The sequence below is a fragment of the Heptranchias perlo genome, chromosome 15, assembly GCF_035084215.1.
Source record: "Heptranchias perlo isolate sHepPer1 chromosome 15, sHepPer1.hap1, whole genome shotgun sequence".
NCBI lineage: Eukaryota > Metazoa > Chordata > Chondrichthyes > Hexanchiformes > Hexanchidae > Heptranchias > Heptranchias perlo.
The window spans coordinates 47,801,468-47,818,860 of NC_090339.1; the positions used below are offsets into that span (position 1 = coordinate 47,801,468).

General features: G+C 56.2%; 1 protein-coding gene across 3 annotated transcripts in view; it reads left to right on the plus strand.

The window, feature by feature from the left end:
- Nucleotides 1-17,393, plus strand: part of LOC137333065 (nuclear protein AMMECR1-like) — a 179,701-nt gene that overhangs the window by 34,072 nt on the left and 128,236 nt on the right. For all 3 annotated transcript variants that reach the window (XM_067997166.1, XM_067997167.1, XM_067997168.1), the window contains exon 2: nt 2,224-2,334. In XM_067997166.1, the coding sequence (XP_067853267.1) occupies nt 2,224-2,334 (111 nt within the window). The remainder of the gene's footprint in view (nt 1-2,223; nt 2,335-17,393) is intronic.

The following is a 17,393-nucleotide window of genomic DNA, read 5'->3' on the forward strand; positions in this document are numbered from 1 at the left end:
TGGAGCAGATTTCATAGACCTGTCTCCTGAAATGTTTTGATGGGCTGTCTTCCAAAGCAAGGTTGTTTAAATTTTGCATGTTTTCGGACACCGTGCTAGGCCTCTTAGTTCCTCAGTAAGGAAAGTTCCTGCGTGTGTATGTTGTCTCTTTTCCTCTCATCGCATGGATTATTTATAAGATTTGGGCAGGTGCTACAGCTGTCGTTCTGGTCACTTCCCCTCCCTACATTCCTGTTTCCTGGCCAAGAAAGGTATGGTTCTTGGGCTACACACCCGCTTTCATCCATCCCATCAAGATCCATGGAGGATGGATTTTTTGGCTGGTTGATAACTAGATATGGTACCATGATTCTCAGGACCTAGCCTTTGGAGGTTGGGTTAGAGCAGCACACATGCCAAAGCCCTAGATATCTGTTGTTGGTATCCAGGTTGAATCCACTTTGAAAGTGTGCAACACAATGTAGAAATATCCTACCAATAATGAGATGCACCAGCAGTTTTATATTTGTAAATGCTGCAACATCAGTCGCTGCTGCCAAAAAAAATTGACCCAGTTTGAACTTTCTCCTCTTCTCTTCTCCTCATTAAGTTTCTCATTCATACACTCAACTCACTTTTACTTTTTCTGATTTTCTCCCTTTTTCTCATTCTTGAGCTCTCACTTGCCTTTTCATTCTTTTAATGTGGAGCGTTAGTGAGTTAAATGCATTGATGATAGAAGATTGGTGATAGAATAGTTCCTTACCAAAGATCTTAATGCATGAAATTAACTTGGGAAATCATGGTATCATCTTTGGGGAGCTCTTAATATTCAAACAGAGCAACATTATTGGGATATAGGTCTACCTGTATATGTTACAGATTTTCCTGATCTCAGCTCTGTGGCCGAGTAGAGCCAGACACCGTACAGAGGACAAGAAATTTTGTCATACCCAATAATTGGTGATCCAATTCCATATTCCTTCTCATTTTAGGAGGTGGGAAATAATTCCCAATATTCACAAATGAAATGTTTCAAAAAATAAATCCTGTAGCAATGTGTTTTTCAAGTACAATATTTATTTGCTTTGACTGTAGATCAGTTTTCATTTCAAGTACATATTAAATGTATGGGTTTGCATATTTTCTCGGTAATACATGCTCACTGAAAGTTATTGTGCAATTTATGTTTTCAGCAAGCTTTTCACATGGCTTGTTATTTGCCAACTATTATCATTTCAGTAGAAAATTATACTTTGATTTTTCTGAATCACAATGATTTTGGTGGAATCATGCCAGCAGCTGCTTCCTTGAGAAATCTGATCGAAAATTACTTTTATCCTCCATTTTTCAAACTTGCATTCACCAAATCTGATCGATCAGTTATGTGACGTCTTAAGTCAAAACATTATTTTGTTTATAAGAATCCATCACCAAATTATGGAATTGTAGCAAAAAACTCTTCTATACACCTTTGCTTATTTTCATATTTCTTTATAAATAACAACTATCTGCATATCATTAAAAAGCAATGATTTACAAATCTGAAGCAGAATACATTCTAAGGAGAACTGGTGTGAGCCATTCAAGCCCACCTAGTGTCACTCCCAGAAAAGTAATACAAACTTAACTTTGCATTAATTCACTTGGAGTTGCACCCAAATGTGGATACCATTCACTCTCATTTTTTGACTGAGATCGTACCAATTCCTATTGTTAGTTTTAATGGTTAGGCGCAGCAATGCTTCCCATTTACTTTTTTGTGTGTCTGACCATTTCTAAATATATTTTTAACATTAATTTTCACATGACTTGAATGCTGCCCAGCATAGATTGGTATGTGTCATGAAGTGGCTTGTGCAAGTAAGCCCCTAATGTCCTGTGTTGCATCCTGTTTTTACTAGATGCTTAGAATTGCAGGTTTAAAAATGCTAAACATTGAAATAGTGATTTCAAGCCAACTGACTATAAATTCTGGCTGTTGCTACCACTTCCTCCCTTCCTAAAAGATGGTAATATAACTGCAGCAGCATAAATGTTCACTAAATACAACTTGTGGTATAATTTTGAATTGTACAAATTGAACAAATTGTTTATCAGAGAAAAGTCAAATTATCTGCTACACTTCAAATTTTTATTGGATCAGGGGAAAAGTACGGTTAAGCAAATCTTTTACTTCAGGTATGAAACTTGTGCAAATAGCTTTTATTACCCCAGTGCTTATGTCCTCAATTTATTTTCCAGCCCATTATTTGTGACATGGAAGATTGGCCGTGATAAACGGTTGCGAGGATGCATAGGTACTTTTTCTGCCATGAACCTGCATTCAGGACTCAGGGAGTACACACTTACCAGGTGAGTTCTGTTGAGGCTTTCTTTTCTAGTATTCTTTCTTTGTATTGTTTCAACACTTACTGTACCACTTGTTTGCCAGATACACTCAAAAATACATATATTGGTACAAAGTTCATTTAAAACTCCATAGTTCCTGCCTACATAGCAAGAAAGGAAATTAATCAGGTAACTGGTGCAATAGGTGGTCTGGATAATTTGTACATAATATGGGGTTGTATGAAAATGTAATTAAGTTAACCTAGTTCATGGACCTAAAATAACTCTGCCAATGCTGCATTTTGAGCATTAAACTGCTTGGTAAGAATGTAGAAACTTGTGTTTTTCCAAGAGATTCTGTACATATGCTCATAATACATAAGGTGCTGCCGTTTTGTTACATATAGTTGGAGCTCTCTAATAGACTCAGTACAGTAAGTTATGGTACTGAATTGCTGGCAGAAACTGTCGACACAGCTCTATAATCAAAGCTTATTTAGTTGATTATGTAATTTCCTTTTTAAAATTTTAGAATGCTAATTTCATTTAGAAGGCCTTTTCATGTAGAAAAGAGCTTGGTCTAAAGATTTCTGCTCGGGGAAGAAAAATAATTGATTATTTTTTTATATTATTAGCAGCAGAGCCTGGTTGGTTCCATGCTGATTACAGACTTACTGCAAAAGTGCAAGCAAGGCTTCCAAGGAATTTGGCCAGATTGCATCATAAGGGCTTAAGTCCAGAACCAGAAGGCGACCAGTTCGCTAATGGAACCTGTCATGGAGTCCATGCAGTTCCATCGTAAACTTTTGTAATCGCCATTTGATCATCTACTCTGTTCCTTCCCCTACTTCCCTGTGAAGGGACAGGAAATCAGTGCTATTAATGTTTCTAACATAATTCCTTCTTCTCAACAGATAATTGATCTAGCTTATTCTTTAAAGGCGTTAATTGATCCTAAATCTGCTACTTTCTCTGGGAGTCTGTTCTTTTTTACGTACATGGCTAAATGTTGCCTTCTGGGAGCGTAAGGGAAGGAAAATGGTATCACTGGTATTTTTACTACTTTAAATACTATAGTTGAAACTGATTTATTTAATATCTCAAGTTGACTGTAATTGGAGGAACAGTGTTTGTATTGATTACTGAAATGTACTGACTGCCCAGTTAACAACTGTAAATGATTGCTGTAAATATTCGGTGATGACAATGATGGAAATGCTTCATTCTGGAGATCATTATGCATCCATTGTGGGTCCATAATGGAAGTACTTAAATGGGAGGGACACAATTGCTCCTGCTTTTCTAAATTTGCCCCCACAATATATACTCAGTGAAGCTCAGCACCACCTTCTCAAGGGCAGCAAGGGATGAGCAATAAATGCTGGCCTTGTTAGCGACGCCCACATCTCGAGAATGAATTTTTAAAAATTGAAGTTTGGCAATTGCAAAAGGGGGTCAACAACATAAGTATTTCTTTGAAGCTAGATTAGATGGTGACTCTTTTATGATAAAGATATAGTACTATTTGGATTGTATTTCCACAAGAGTCCACAAATGTTCCATCAGTTGTTGGGATGGAATTGCTCAGGCAGCTGACTCTCTCATAACGAGAGCCCAAGGAGAGCACTCAGTTGTGACTGAAGTATAAACATCACCAGGCATTTTGTTCTCTCTCTCTCTCTCTCTCTCTCTCTCTCTCTCTCTCTCTCTCTCTCTCTCTGCGCCTGTGTGTGTCTTTCTTTCTGTCTGTGTGTGTCTCTCTCTCTCTCTCTCTCTCCCCCTGTGCGTGTCTCTCTCTCTCTCTCCCTCCCTCCCTGTGCGTGTGTCTCTCTCTCTCCCTCCCTCCCTCCCTGTGCGTGTCTCTCCCTCCCTCCCTCCCTGTGCGTGTCTCTCCCTCCCTCCCTCCCTGTGCGTGTCTCTCCCTCCCTCCCTCCCTGTGCGTGTCTCTCCCTCCCTCCCTCCCTGTGCGTGTCTCTCCCTCTCCCTCCCTGTGCGTGTCTCTCCCTCTCCCTCCCTGTGCGTGTCTCTCCCTCTCCCTCCCTGTGCGTGTCTCTCCCTCTCCCTCCCTGTGCGCGTCTCTCCCTCTCCCTCCCTGTGCGCGTCTCTCCCTCTCCCTCCCTGTGCGCGTCTCTCCCTCTCCCTCCCTGTGCGCGTCTCTCCCTCTCCCTCCCTGTGCGCGTCTCTCCCTCTCCCTCCCTGTGCGCGTCTCTCCCTCTCCCTCCCTGTGCGCGTCTCTCCCTCTCCCTCCCTGTGCGCGTCTCTCCCTCTCCCTCCCTGTGCGCGTCTCTCCCTCTCCCTCCCTGTGCGCGTCTCTCCCTCTCCCTCCCTGTGCGCGTCTCTCCCTCTCCCTCCCTGTGCGCGTCTCTCCCTCTCCCTCCCTGTGCGCGTCTCTCCCTCTCCCTCCCTGTGCGCGTCTCTCCCTCTCCCTCCCTGTGCGCGTCTCTCCCTCTCCCTCCCTGTGCGTGTCTCTCCCTCTCCCTCCCTGTGCGTGTCTCTCCCTCTCCCTCCCTGTGCGTGTCTCTCCCTCTCCCTCCCTGTGCGTGTCTCTCCCTCTCCCTCCCTGTGCGTGTCTCTCCCTCTCCCTCCCTGTGCGTGTCTCTCCCTCTCCCTCCCTGTGCGTGTCTCTCCCTCTCCCTCCCTGTGCGTGTCTCTCCCTCTCCCTCCCTGTGCGTGTCTCTCCCTCTCCCTCCCTGTGCGTGTCTCTCCCTCTCCCTCCCTGTGCGTGTCTCTCCCTCTCCCTCCCTGTGCGTGTCTCTCCCTCTCCCTCCCTGTGCGTGTCTCTCCCTCTCCCTCCCTGTGCGTGTCTCTCCCTCTCCCTCCCTGTGCGTGTCTCTCCCTCTCCCTCCCTGTGCGTGTCTCTCCCTCTCCCTCCCTGTGCGTGTCTCTCCCTCTCCCTCCCTGTGCGTGTCTCTCCCTCTCCCTCCCTGTGCGTGTCTCTCCCTCTCCCTCCCTGTGCGTGTCTCTCCCTCTCCCTCCCTGTGCGTGTCTCTCCCTCTCCCTCCCTGTGCGTGTCTCTCCCTCTCCCTCCCTGTGCGTGTCTCTCCCTCTCCCTCCCTGTGCGTGTCTCTCCCTCTCCCTCCCTGTGCGTGTCTCTCCCTCTCCCTCCCTGTGCGTGTCTCTCCCTCTCCCTCCCTGTGCGTGTCTCTCCCTCTCCCTCCCTGTGCGTGTCTCTCCCTCTCCCTCCCTGTGCGTGTCTCTCCCTCTCCCTCCCTGTGCGTGTCTCTCCCTCTCCCTCCCTGTGCGTGTCTCTCCCTCTCCCTCCCTGTGCGTGTCTCTCCCTCTCCCTCCCTGTGCGTGTCTCTCCCTCTCCCTCCCTGTGCGTGTCTCTCCCTCTCCCTCCCTGTGCGTGTCTCTCCCTCTCCCTCCCTGTGCGTGTCTCTCCCTCTCCCTCCCTGTGCGTGTCTCTCCCTCTCCCTCCCTGTGCGTGTCTCTCCCTCTCCCTCCCTGTGCGTGTCTCTCCCTCTCCCTCCCTGTGCGTGTCTCTCCCTCTCCCTCCCTGTGCGTGTCTCTCCCTCTCCCTCCCTGTGCGTGTCTCTCCCTCTCCCTCCCTGTGCGTGTCTCTCCCTCTCCCTCCCTGTGCGTGTCTCTCCCTCTCCCTCCCTGTGCGTGTCTCTCCCTCTCCCTCCCTGTGCGTGTCTCTCCCTCTCCCTCCCTGTGCGTGTCTCTCCCTCTCCCTCCCTGTGCGTGTCTCTCCCTCTCCCTCCCTGTGCGTGTCTCTCCCTCTCCCTCCCTGTGCGTGTCTCTCCCTCTCCCTCCCTGTGCGTGTCTCTCCCTCTCCCTCCCTGTGCGTGTCTCTCCCTCTCCCTCCCTGTGCGTGTCTCTCCCTCTCCCTCCCTGTGCGTGTCTCTCCCTCTCCCTCCCTGTGCGTGTCTCTCCCTCTCCCTCCCTGTGCGTGTCTCTCCCTCTCCCTCCCTGTGCGTGTCTCTCCCTCTCCTCCCTGTGCGTGTCTCTCCCTCTCCCTCCCTGTGCGTGTCTCTCCCTCTCCCTCCCTGTGCGTGTCTCTCCCTCTCCCTCCCTGTGCGTGTCTCTCCCTCTCCCTCCCTGTGCGTGTCTCTCCCTCTCCCTCCCTGTGCGTGTCTCTCCCTCTCCCTCCCTGTGCGTGTCTCTCCCTCTCCCTCCCTGTGCGTGTCTCTCCCTCTCCCTCCCTGTGCGTGTCTCTCCCTCTCCCTCCCTGTGCGTGTCTCTCCCTCTCCCTCCCTGTGCGTGTCTCTCCCTCTCCCTCCCTGTGCGTGTCTCTCCCTCTCCTCCCTGTGCGTGTCTCTCCCTCTCCCTCCCTGTGCGTGTCTCTCCCTCTCCCTCCCTGTGCGTGTCTCTCCCTCTCCCTCCCTGTGCGTGTCTCTCCCTCTGCCTCCCTGTGCGTGTCTCTCCCTCTGCCCTCCCTGTGCGTGTCTCTCCCTCTCGCCTCCCTGTGCGTGTCTCTCCCTCTGCCTCCCTGTGCGTGTCTCTCCCTCTGCCTCCCTGTGCGTGTCTCTCCCTCTGCCTCCCTGTGCGTGTCTCTCCCTCTGCCCTCCCTGTGCGTGTCTCTCCCTCTGCCTCCCTGTGCGTGTCTCTCCCTCTGCCTCCCTGTGCGTGTCTCTCCCTCTGCCTCCCTGTGCGTGTCTCTCCCTCTGCCTCCCTGTGCGTGTCTCTCCCTCTGCCTCCCTGTGCGTGTCTCTCCCTCTGCCTCCCTGTGCGTGTCTCTCCCTCTGCCTCCCTGTGCGTGTCTCTCCCTCTGCCTCCCTGTGCGTGTCTCTCCCTCTGCCCTCCCTGTGCGTGTCTCTCCCTCTGCCTCCTGTGCGTGTCTCTCCCTCTGCCTCCCTGTGCGTGTCTCTCCCCTCTGCCCTCCCTGTGCGTGTCTCTCCCTCTGCCTCCCTGTGCGTGTCTCTCCCTCTGCCTCCCTGTGCGTGTCTCTCCCTCTGCCTCCCTGTGCGTGTCTCTCCCTCTGCCTCCCTGTGCGTGTCTCTCCCTCTGCCTCCCTGTGCGTGTCTCTCCCTCTGCCTCCCTGTGCGTGTCTCTCCCTCTGCCTCCCTGTGCGTGTCTCTCCCTCTGCCTCCCTGTGCGTGTCTCTCCCTCTGCCTCCCTGTGCGTGTCTCTCCCTCTGCCTCCCTGTGCGTGTCTCTCCCTCTGCCTCCCTGTGCGTGTCTCTCCCTCTGCCTCCCTGTGCGTGTCTCTCCCTCTGCCTCCCTGTGCGTGTCTCTCCCTCTGCCTCCCTGTGCGTGTCTCTCCCTCTGCCTCCCTGTGCGTGTCTCTCCCTCTGCCTCCCTGTGCGTGTCTCTCCCTCTGCCTCCCTGTGCGTGTCTCTCCCTCTGCCTCCCTGTGCGTGTCTCTCCCTCTGCCTCCCTGTGCGTGTCTCTCCCTCTGCCTCCTGTGCGTGTCTCTCCCTCTGCCTCCCTGTGCGTGTCTCTCCCTCTGCCTCCTGTGCGTGTCTCTCCCTCTGCCTCCCTGTGCGTGTCTCTCCCTCTGCCTCCCTGTGCGTGTCTCTCCCTCTGCCTCCCTGTGCGTGTCTCTCCCTCTGCCTCCCTGTGCGTGTCTCTCCCTCTGCCTCCCTGTGCGTGTCTCTCCCTCTGCCTCCCTGTGCGTGTCTCTCCCTCTGCCTCCCTGTGCGTGTCTCTCCCTCTGCCTCCCTGTGCGTGTCTCTCCCTCTGCCTCCCTGTGCGTGTCTCTCCCTCTGCCTCCCTGTGCGTGTCTCTCCCTCTGCCTCCCTGTGCGTGTCTCTCCCTCTGCCTCCCTGTGCGTGTCTCTCCCTCTGCCTCCCTGTGCGTGTCTCTCCCTCTGCCTCCCTGTGCGTGTCTCTCCCTCTGCTCTCTCCTCTGCCCCTGTGCGTGTCTCTCCCTCTGCCTCCCTGTGCGTGTCTCTCCCTCTGCCTCCCTGTGCGTGTCTCTCCCTCTGCCTCCCTGTGCGTGTCTCTCCCTCTGCCTCCCTGTGCGTGTCTCTCCCTCTGCCTCCCTGTGCGTGTCTCTCCCTCTGCCTCCCTGTGCGTGTCTCTCCCTCTGCCTCCCTGTGCGTGTCTCTCCCTCTGCCTCCTGTGCGTGTCTCTCCCTCTGCCTCCCTGTGCGTGTCTCTCCCTCTGCCTCCCTGTGCGTGTCTCTCCCTCTGCCTCCCTGTGCGTGTCTCTCCCTCTGCCTCCCTGTGCGTGTCTCTCCCTCTGCCTCCCTGTGCGTGTCTCTCCCTCTGCCTCCCTGTGCGTGTCTCTCCCTCTGCCTCCCTGTGCGTGTCTCTCCCTCTGCCTCCCTGTGCGTGTCTCTCCCTCTGCCTCCCTGTGCGTGTCTCTCCCTCTGCCTCCCTGTGCGTGTCTCTCCCTCTGCCTCCCTGTGCGTGTCTCTCCCTCTGCCTCCCTGTGCGTGTCTCTCCCTCTGCCTCCCTGTGCGTGTCTCTCCCTCTGCCTCCCTGTGCGTGTCTCTCCCTCTGCCTCCCTGTGCGTGTCTCTCCCTCTGCCTCCCTGTGCGTGTCTCTCCCTCTGCCTCCCTGTGCGTGTCTCTCCCTCTGCCTCCCTGTGCGTGTCTCTCCCTCTGCCTCCCTGTGCGTGTCTCTCCCTCTGCCTCCCTGTGCGTGTCTCTCCCTCTGCCTCCCTGTGCGTGTCTCTCCCTCTGCCTCCCTGTGCGTGTCTCTCCCTCTGCCTCCCTGTGCGTGTCTCTCCCTCTGCCTCCCTGTGCGTGTCTCTCCCTCTGCCTCCCTGTGCGTGTCTCTCCCTCTGCCTCCCTGTGCGTGTCTCTCCCTCTGCCTCCCTGTGCGTGTCTCTCCCTCTGCTCCCTGTGCGTGTCTCTCCCTCTGCCTCCCTGTGCGTGTCTCTCCCTCTGCCTCCCTGTGCGTGTCTCTCCCTCTGCCTCCCTGTGCGTGTCTCTCCCTCTGCCTCCCTGTGCGTGTCTCTCCCTCTGCCTCCCTGTGCGTGTCTCTCCCTCTGCCTCCCTGTGCGTGTCTCTCCCTCTGCCTCCCTGTGCGTGTCTCTCCCTCTGCCTCCCTGTGCGTGTCTCTCCCTCTGCCTCCCTGTGCGTGTCTCTCCCTCTGCCTCCCTGTGCGTGTCTCTCCCTCTGCCTCCCTGTGCGTGTCTCTCCCTCTGCCTCCCTGTGCGTGTCTCTCCCTCTGCCTCCCTGTGCGTGTCTCTCCCTCTGCCTCCCTGTGCGTGTCTCTCCCTCTGCCTCCCTGTGCGTGTCTCTCCCTCTGCCTCCCTGTGCGTGTCTCTCCCTCTGCCTCCCTGTGCGTGTCTCGGTCTCCTCTGCCTCCCTGTGCGTGTCTCTCCCTCTGCCTCCCTGTGCGTGTCTCTCCCTCTGCCTCCCTGTGCGTGTCTCTCCCTCTGCCTCCCTGTGCGTGTCTCTCCCTCTGCCTCCCTGTGCGTGTCCTCTCCCTCTGCCTCCCTGTGCGTGTCTCTCCCTCTGCCTCCCTGTGCGTGTCTCTCCCTCTGCCTCCCTGTGCGTGTCTCTCCCTCTGCCTCCCTGTGCGTGTCTCTCCCTCTGCCTCCCTGTGCGTGTCTCTCCCTCTGCCTCCCTGTGCGTGTCTCTCCCTCTGCCTCCTGTGCGTGTCTCTCCCTCTGCCTCCCTGTGCGTGTCTCTCCCTCTGCCTCCCTGTGCGTGTCTCTCCCTCTGCCTCCCTGTGCGTGTCTCTCCCTCTGCCTCCCTGTGCGTGTCTCTCCTCTGCCTCCCTGTGCGTGTCTCTCCTCTGCTCCCTGTGCGTGTCTCTCCCTCTGCCTCCCTGTGCGTGTCTCTCCCTCTGCCTCCCTGTGCGTGTCTCTCTCCTCTGCCTCCCTGTGCGTGTCTCTCCCTCTGCCTCCCTGTGCGTGTCTCTCCCTCTGCCTCCTGTGCGTGTCTCTCCCTCTGCCTCCCTGTGCGTGTCTCTCCCTCTGCCTCCCTGTGCGTGTCTCTCCCTCTGCCTCCCTGTGCGTGTCTCTCCCTCTGCCTCCCTGTGCGTGTCTCCTCTGCCTCGTGGTGTCTCTCCCTCTGCCTCCCTGTGCGTGTCTCTCCCTCTGCCTCCCTGTGCGTGTCTCTCCCTCTGCCTCCCTGTGCGTGTCTCTCCCTCTGCCTCCCTGTGCGTGTCTCTCGCCTCTGTCCCTGCCCTGGTGGCGTGTCTCTCCCTCTGCCTCCCTGTGCGTGTCTCTCCTCTGCTCCTGTGCGTGTCCTCTCGCTCTGTGGCCTCGCCTGTGCGTGTCTCTTCTCTCCCTCTGCCTCCCTGTGCGTGTCTCTCCTCTGCCTCCCTGTGCGTGTCTCTCCCTCTGCCTCCCTGTGCGTGCTCCTCTCCCGTCTGCCTCCCTGTGCGTGTCTCTCCCTCTGCTCCCTGTGCGAGGTCTCTCCCTCTGCCTCCCTGTGCGGTCTCTCAGACACCCCCCTCTGCTCCCTGTGCGTGTCTCTCCATCTGCCTCCCTGTGCGTGTCCTCCCTCTCCCCCCCCTCTAGCCTCCCTGTGCGTGTCTCTCCCTCTGCCTCCCTGTACTCTGCCTCCCTGTGCGTGTCTCTCCTCTGCCTCCCTGTGCGTGTCTCTCCCTCTGCCTCCCTGTGCGTGTCTCTCCCTCTGCCTCCCTGTGCGTGTCTCTCCCTCTGCCTCCCTGTGCGTGTCTCTCCCTCTGCCTCCCTGTGCGTGTCTCTCCCTCTGCCTCCCTGTGCGTGTCTCTCCCCTGCCTCCCTGTGCGTGTCTCTCCCTCTGCCTCCCTGTGCGTGTCTCTCCTCTGCCTCCCTGTGCGTGTCTCTCCCTCTGCCTCCCTGTGCGTGTCTCTCCCTCTGCTCCTGTGCGTGTCTCTCCCTCTGCCTCCCTGTGCGTGTCTCTCCCTCTGCCTCCCTGTGCGTGTCTCTCCCTCTGCCTCCCTGTGCGTGTCTCTCCCTCTGCCTCCCTGTGCGTGTCTCTCCCTCTGCCTCCCTGTGCGTGCTCTCCCTCTGCCTCCTGTGCGTGTCTCTCCCTCTGCCTCCCTGTGCGTGTCTCTCCCTCTGCCTCCTGTGCGTGTCTCTCCCTCTGCCTCCCTGTGCGTGTCTCTCCCTCTGCCTCCCTGTGCGTGTCTCTCCCTCTGCCTCCCTGTGCGTGTCTCTCCCTCTGCCTCCCTGTGCGTGTCTCTCCCTCTGCCTCCCTGTGCGTGTCTCTCCCTCTGCCTCCCTGTGCGTGTCTCTCCCTCTGCCTCCCTGTGCGTGTCTCTCCCTCTGCCTCCCTGTGCGTGTCTCTCCCTCTGCCTCCCTGTGCGTGTCTCTCCCTCTGCCTCCCTGTGCGTGTCTCTCCCTCTGCCTCCCTGTGCGTGTCTCTCCCTCTGCCTCCCTGTGCGTGTCTCTCCCTCTGCCTCCTGTGCGTGTCTCTCCCTCTGCCTCCCTGTGCGTGTCTCTCCCTCTGCCTCCCTGTGCGTGTCTCTCCCTCTGCCTCCCTGTGCGTGTCTCTCCCTCTGCCTCCCTGTGCGTGTCTCTCCCTCTGCCTCCTGTGCGTGTCTCTCCCTCTGCCTCCCTGTGCGTGTCTCTCCCTCTGCCTCCCTGTGCGTGTCTCTCCCTCTGCCTCCCTGTGCGTGTCTCTCCCTCTGCCTCCCTGTGCGTGCTCTCCCTCTGCCTCCCTGTGCGTGTCTCTCCTCTGCCTCCCTGTGCGTGTCTCTCCTCTGCCTCCCTGTGCGTGTCTCTCCCTCTGCCCTCCCTGTGCGTGTCTCTCCCTCTGCCTCCCTGTGCGTGTCTCTCCCTCTGCCTCCCTGTGCGTGTCTCTCCCTCTGCCTCCCTGTGCGTGTCTCTCCTCTGCCTCCCTGTGCGTGTCTCTCCCTCTGCCTCCCTGTGCGTGTCTCTCCCCTCTGCCTCCCTGTGCGTGTCTCTCCCTCTGCCTCCCTGTGCGTGTCTCTCCCTCTGCCTCCCTGTGCGTGTCTCTCCCTCTGCCTCCCTGTGCGTGTCTCTCCCTCTGCCTCCCTGTGCGTGTCTCTCCTCTGCCTCCCTGGCGTGTCTCTCCCTCTGCCTCCCTGTGCGTGTCTCTCCCTCTGCCTCCCTGTGCGTGTCTCTCCCTCTGCCTCCTGTGCGTGTCTCTCCCTCTGCCTCCCTGGCGTGTCTCTCCCTCTGCCTCCCTGTGCGTGTCTCTCCCTCTGCCTCCCTGTGCGTGTCTCTTCCCTCTGCCTCCCTGTGCGTGTCTCTCCCCTCCTGCCTCCCTGTGCGTGTCTCTCCCTCTCTGCCTCCCTGTGCGTGTCTCTCCCTCTGCCTCCCCTGTGCGTGTCTCTCTCCCTCTCCGCCTCCCTGTGCGTGTCTCTCTCCTCTGCCTCCCTGTGCGTGTCTCTCCCTCTGCCTCCCTCGTGCGTGTCTCTCTCCCTCTGCCTCCCTGTGCGTGTCTCTCCTCTGCCTCCCTGTGCGTGTCTCTCCCTCTGCCTCCCTGTGCGTGTCTCTCCCTCTGCCTCCCTGTGCGTGTCTCTCCCTCTCCCTCCCTGTGCGTGTCTCTCCCTGTGCGTGTCTCTCTCCCTCTGCCCTCCCTCCCTCCCTGTGCGTGTCTCTCCCTCCCTCTTCTCCCTCCCTCCTGTGCGTGTGTCTCTCTCTCTCCCTCTTCTCCCTCCCTCCTGTGCGGGTGTCTCTCTCTCCCTCTTCTCCCTCCCTCCCTGTGCGTGTGTCTCTCTCTCTCCCTCTTTCTCCCTCCCTCCCTGTGCGTGTGTCTCTCTCTCTCTCTTTCTCCCTCCTCCCTGTGCGTGTGTCTCTCCTCTCCTCCTCCCTCCCTGTGCGTGTGTCTCTCCCTCTCCCTCCCTCCCTGTGCGTGTCTCTCTCCCTCTCCCTCCCTCCTCCCTGTGCGTGTTCTCTCCCTCTCCCTCCCTCCCTCCCTGTGCGGGTGTCTCTCTCCTCTCCCTCCCTCCCTCCCTGTGCGTGTCTCTCTCCCTCTCCCTCCCTCCCTCCCTGTGCGTGTCTCTCTCCCTCTCCCTCCCTCCCTCCCTCCCTGTGCGTGTCTCTCTCCCTCTCCCTCCCTCCTCCCTGTGCGTGTCTCTCCCTCTCCCTCCTCCCTCCCTCTCTCTCTCTCTCTCTCTCTCTCGACCTGTGCGTGTCTGTCTGTCTGTCTCTCTCTCCTGTGCGTGTCTGTCTGTCTGTCTCTCTCTCCCTGTGCGTGTCTGTCTCTCTCTCCCTCTCTCTCTCCCTCCCTGTGCGTGTCTGTCTGTCTGTCTCTCCCTGTGCGTGTCTGTCTCTCTCTCCCTCTCTCCCTCCCTGTGCGTCTCTCTCTCTCTCTCTCTCTCTCTCTCTCTCTCCTGTGCGTCTGTCTGTCTCTCTCTCCTCCCTCCCTGTGCGTGTCTCTCTCTCTTTCTCTCCCTGTGCGTGTCTCTCTCTCTTTCTCTCCCTGTGCGTGTCTCTCTCTCTTTCTCTCCCTGTGCGTGTCTCTCTCTCTTTCTCTCCCTGTGCGTGTCTCTCTCTCTTTCTCTCCCTGTGCGTGTCTCTCTCTCTTTCTCTCCCTGTGCGTGTCTCTCTCTCTTTCTCTCCCTGTGCGTGTCTCTCTCTCTTTCTCTCCCTGTGCGTGTCTCTCTCTCTCTCTCTCCCTGTGCGTTTCTCTCTCTCTCTCCCTGTGCGTCTCTCTCTCTCTCTCTCTCGCTCTCCTGTGCGTCTCTCTCTCTCTCTCTGCCTGTGTCTCTCTCTCTCTCCCTCTCTCTCTCTCTCTGCTGTGTCTCTCTCTCTCTCTCTCTCTCTCTCTCTCTCTGCCTGTGTCTCTCTCTCTCTCTCTCTGCCTGTGTCTCTCTCTCTCTCTCTCTGCCTGTGTCTCTCTCTCTCTCTCTCTCTGCCTGTGTCTCTCTCTCTCTCTCTCTGCCTGTGTCTCTCTCTCTCTCTCTCTGCCTGTGTCTCTCTCTCTCTCTCTGCCTGTGTCTCTTTCTCTCCCTGTGCGTGTCTCTCTCTCTCTCTCTCCCTGTGCGTCTCTCTCTCTCTCCCTGTGCGTCTCTCTCTCTCTCTCTCTCGCTCTCCCTGTGCGTCTCTCTCTCTCTCTGCCTGTGTCTCTCTCTCTCTCTCCTCTCTCTGCCTGTCTCTCTCTCTCTCTCCTCTCTCTCTCTCTCTCTCTCTCTCTCTCTGCCTGTGTCTCTCTCTCTCTCTCCTCTCTCTCTCTCTGCCTGTCTCTCTCTCTCTCTCTCTCCTCTCTGCCTGTGTCTCTCTCTCTCTCTCTGCCTGTGTCTCTCTCTCTCTCTCTCTCTCTCTCTCTCTCTCTCTGCCTGTGTCTCCTCTCTCTCTCTCTCTGCCTGTGTCTCTCTCTCTCTCTCTCTCTCTGCCTGTGTCTCTCTCTCTCTCTCTCTCTCTGCCTGTGTCTCTCTCTCTCTCTCTCTGCCTGTGTCTCTCTCTCTCTCTCTCTGCCTGTGTCTCTCTCTCTCTCTCTCTCTCTCTCTCTCTCTCTCTGCCTGTGTCTCTCTCTCTCTCTCTCTCTCTCTGCCTGTGTCTCTCTCTCTCTCTCTCTCTGCCTGTGTCTCTCTCTCTCTCTCTCTCTGCTCTGTGTCTCTCTCTCTCTCTCTCTCTCTGCCTGTGTCTCTCTCTCTCTCTCTCTCTCTCTGCCTGTGTCTCTCTCTCTCTTCTCTCTGCCTGTGTCTCTCTCTCTCTCTCTCTCTCTGCCTGTGTCTCTCTCTCTCTCTCTCTCTCTGCCTGTGTCTCTCTCTCTCTCTCTCTGCCTGTGTCTCTCTCTCTCTCTGCCTGTGTCTCTCTCTCTTTCTCTCCCTGTGCGTGTCTCTCTCTCTTTCTCTCCCTGTGCGTGTCTCTCTCTCTCTCTCTCCCTGTGCGTTTCTCTCTCTCTCTCCCTGTGCGTCTCTCTCTCTCTCTCTCTCGCTCTCCCTGTGCGTCTCTCTCTCTCTCTCTGCCTGTGTCTCTCTCTCTCTCTCTCTCTCTCTCTCTGCCTGTGTCTCTCTCTCTCTCTCTCTCTCTCTCTGCCTGTGTCTCTCTCTCTCTCTCTCTGCCTGTGTCTCTCTCTCTCTCTCTCTCTGCCTGTGTCTCTCTCTCTCTCTCTCTGCCTGTGTCTCTCTCTCTCTCTCTGCCTGTGTCTCTCTTTCTCTCCTGTGCGTGTCTCTCTCTCTCTCTCTCCCTGTGCGTCTCTCTCTCTCTCCTGTGCGTCTCTCTCTCTCTCTCTCTCGCTCTCCCTGTGCGTCTCTCTCTCTCTCTGCCTGTGTCTCTCTCTCTCTCTCTCTCTCTCTCTGCCTGTCTCTCTCTCTCTCTCTCTCTCTCTCTCTCTCTCTCTGCCTGTGTCTCTCTCTCTCTTCTCTCTCTCTCTGCCTGTCTCTCTCTCTCTCTCTCTCTCTGCCTGTCTCTCTCTCTCTCTCTCTCTCTCTGCCTGTGTCTCTCTCTCTCTCTCTCTCCTTCTCTCTCTCTCTCTCTGCCTGTCTCTCTCCTCTCTCTCTCTCTGCCTGTCTCTCTCTCTCTCTCTCTCTGCCTGTGTCTCTCTCTCTCTCTCTCTGCCTGTGTCTCTCTCTCTCTCTCTCTCTCTGCCTGTGTCTCTCTCTCTCTCTCTCTCTCTGCCTGTGTCTCTCTCTCTCTCTCTCTGCCTGTGTCTCTCTCTCTCTCTCTCTGCCTGTGTCTCTCTCTCTCTCTCTCTCTCTGCCTGTGTCTCTCTCTCTCTCTCTCTCTCTGCCTGTGTCTCTCTCTCTCTCTCTCTGCCTGTGTCTCTCTCTCTCTCTCTCTCTGCCTGTGTCTCTCTCTCTCTCTCTCTCTGCCTGTGTCTCTCTCTCTCTCTCTCTGCCTGTGTCTCTCTCTCTCTCTCTCTCTGCCTGTGTCTCTCTCTCTCTCTCTCTGCCTGTGTCTCTCTCTCTCTCTCTCTGCCTGTGTCTCTCTCTCTCTCTCTCTCTCCCCGCCTGTGTCTCTCTCACTCTCTCTCTGCCTGTGTCTCTCTCTCTCTCTCTCTGCCTGTGTCTCTCTCTCTCTCTCTGCCTGTGTCTCTCTCTCTCTCTCTGCCTGTGTCTCTCTCTCTTCTCTGTCTGCCTGTGTGTGTCTCTCTCTCTCTGTCTGCCTGTGTCTCTCTCTCTCTGCCTGTGTCTCTCTCTCTCTGCCTGTGTCTCTCTCTCTCTGCCTGTGTCTCTCTCTCTCTGCCTGTGTCTCTCTCTCTCTGCTGTGTCTCTCGCTCTCTGCCTGTGTCTCTCGCTCTCTCTCTCGCCTGTGTCTCTCGCTCTCTCTCTCTGCCTGTGTCTCTCGCTCTCTCTCTCTGCTGTGTCTCTCGCTCTCTCTTTCTGCCTGTGTCTCTCGCTCTCTCTCTCTGCCTGTGTCTCTCTCTCTCTCTCTGCCTGTGTCTCTCTCTCTCTCTCTCTCTGCCTGTGTCTCTCTCTCTCTCTCTCTCTGCCTGTGTCTGTCTCTCTCTCTCTCTCTCTCTGCCTGTGTCTGTCTCTCTCTCTCTCTCTCTCTGCCTGTGTCTGTCTCTCTCTCTCTCTCTCTGCCTGTGTCTCTCTCTCTCTCTCTCTGCCCTGTGTCTCTCTCTCTCTCTCTCTCTCTGCCTGTTGTCTCTCTCTCTCTCTCTCTCTCTCTCCCTGCCGGTCTCCTCTCTCTCTCTCTGCCTGTGTCTCTCTCTCTCTCTCTCTCTGCCCTGTGTCTCTCTCTCTCTCTCTCTGCCTGTGTCTCTCTCTCTCTCTCTCTGCCTGTGTCTCTCTCTCTCTCTCTCTGCCTGTGTCTCTCTCTCTCTCTCTGCCTGTGTCTCTCTCTCTCTCTCTGCCTGTGTCTCTCTCTCTTCTCTCTCTGTGTCCTCTCTCTCTCCTGCCTGCTGGTCTCTCTCTCTCTCTCTGCCTGTGTCTCTCTCTCTCTCTATGCCTGTGTCTCTCTCTCTCTCTCTCTGCCTGTGTCTCTCTCTCTCTCTCTGCCTGTGTCTCTCTCTCTCTCTCTGCCTGTGTCTCTCTCTCTCTCTCTGCCTGTGTCTCTCTCTCTCTCTCTCTGCCTGTGTCTCTCTCTCTCTCTCTGCCTGTGTCTCTCTCTCTCTCTCTGCCTGTGTCTCTCTCTCTCTCTCTCTGCCTGTGTCTCTCTCTCTCTCTCTGTCTGCCTGTGTGTGTCTCTCTCTCTCTGTCTGCCTGTGTCTCTCTCTCTGTCTCTGTCTGTCTGTCTGTCTGTCTCTCTCTCTCTCTCTCTCTCTCTCTCTCTGCCTGTGTCTCTCTCTCTCTGCCTGTGTCTCTCTCTCTCTGCCTGTGTCTCTCTCTCTCTGCCTGTGTCTCTCTCTCTCTGCCTGTGTCTCTCTCTCTCTGCCTGTGTCTCTCTCTCTCTGCCA